The sequence below is a fragment of the Alligator sinensis genome, unplaced genomic scaffold, assembly GCF_000455745.1.
Source record: "Alligator sinensis unplaced genomic scaffold, ASM45574v1 scaffold1446_1, whole genome shotgun sequence".
Classification (NCBI taxonomy): Eukaryota; Metazoa; Chordata; order Crocodylia; family Alligatoridae; genus Alligator; species Alligator sinensis.
The window spans coordinates 61,172-62,241 of record NW_005843681.1 but is presented as its reverse complement, the minus strand read 5'-3'; the positions used below and the strand labels follow the sequence as shown (position 1 = coordinate 62,241).

At 63.0% G+C, this 1,070-nt stretch overlaps 1 protein-coding gene across 1 annotated transcript in view; it reads left to right on the top strand.

Moving 5' to 3' along the window:
* The first annotated feature begins 6 nt into the window (after positions 1-6).
* The window catches only part of LOC106723366 (zinc finger protein 420-like), a 17,855-nt gene continuing 16,791 nt past the window's right edge, over positions 7-1,070 (top strand). Inside the window, 1 exon segment of the mRNA XM_025195653.1 lies at positions 7-729. Coding sequence (XP_025051438.1) covers positions 520-729 — 210 coding nt within the window. The 5' untranslated portion in view covers positions 7-519.

Below are 1,070 nucleotides of genomic sequence, written 5' to 3'. Positions count from 1 at the left end.
CCCCGCCGTGTGCCCGGAGAGCAGCCCCCGCCCCCCCGAGAGCCAGCTGAGGGCCAGGATGGAGGCCTCCTCGTGGGTCTGGTGCCCGCGCGTGTGTCCTGCGCACGGGGCAGAGGCGGCGTGTCGGCCTGTGCTGCTGACAGGGCTGCACTATTTGTAACCGTGTGGCCGGGCTGGGCCAGACCTGATCTCTGTGCGGGCAGCTCCCAGGCTGGGGCCCTTGCAAGATGGACCGGGCATTTCTCCTCCCAGCCCCTAATATGTGGATGTGACACGGCACCAACGTCCCTCCAGCTCCTGTGCCAGGGAGCCATGTCCCTGCAGGCTCTGACGTGGCGCTGTGGTCACCGCCCCGCGCTGGGACAGAGTTATTGGGTCTCATCTTCATCCTCGTGCCCATAGACGTCTGTTAGCAAGAGCTGTGGGACTTTGAATCTTTCTTCTCCCCACTCTCCACGCAAGGAAACCCCTGTTTACCTTGGTCCCGGGCCAGCGCAGGAGAATAGCAGGGCTTTCCCCATGCCAGCAGCACCAGGGCTAACCTGTGCCTTCTCTTCCCCACCCGCAGGTGCTGGGACCCTGCGCAGGTCTGAGCCGAAGCCTCCCGGACAAGAAGCTGCAATCCTGGAGCTGCAGAGGACTTCCCCAGGGAGACAGGAGGAGATGGGCTCCCTGACATGTGAGCTGGGCCAAATGCAGAAGGGGCAGGGCAGGCCTCCAGAGCAACAGGTGAGCAGGGCAACAGGATCATTTGGGTGGGAGTACAGCTGGGGCAGAGCCCAGGAGGAGTCAGGGACAGTATAAAGATTATGGAGAGCGGTGAGCCCTGAAGAGCATCAAGCCTGTGGTGATGGAGGCTGCAAACACACCAAGCTGCATTAGCAGGAGCTCCCTCCCAAGTGCAGGGAGCCAGGGGCACTGGCATGGGAAAGCCTGGTCAGGGCGCATGGAGCCGGGGCTGCCTGACACTGGAAGTGGTGCCCAGGCTGCCTCCAGGGGCCGAGCAAACACAAAGTACTGAGCTGGGCTAAGGCCGACACCTGAGCTCCTGTGTCCACAGCTGCATCCCA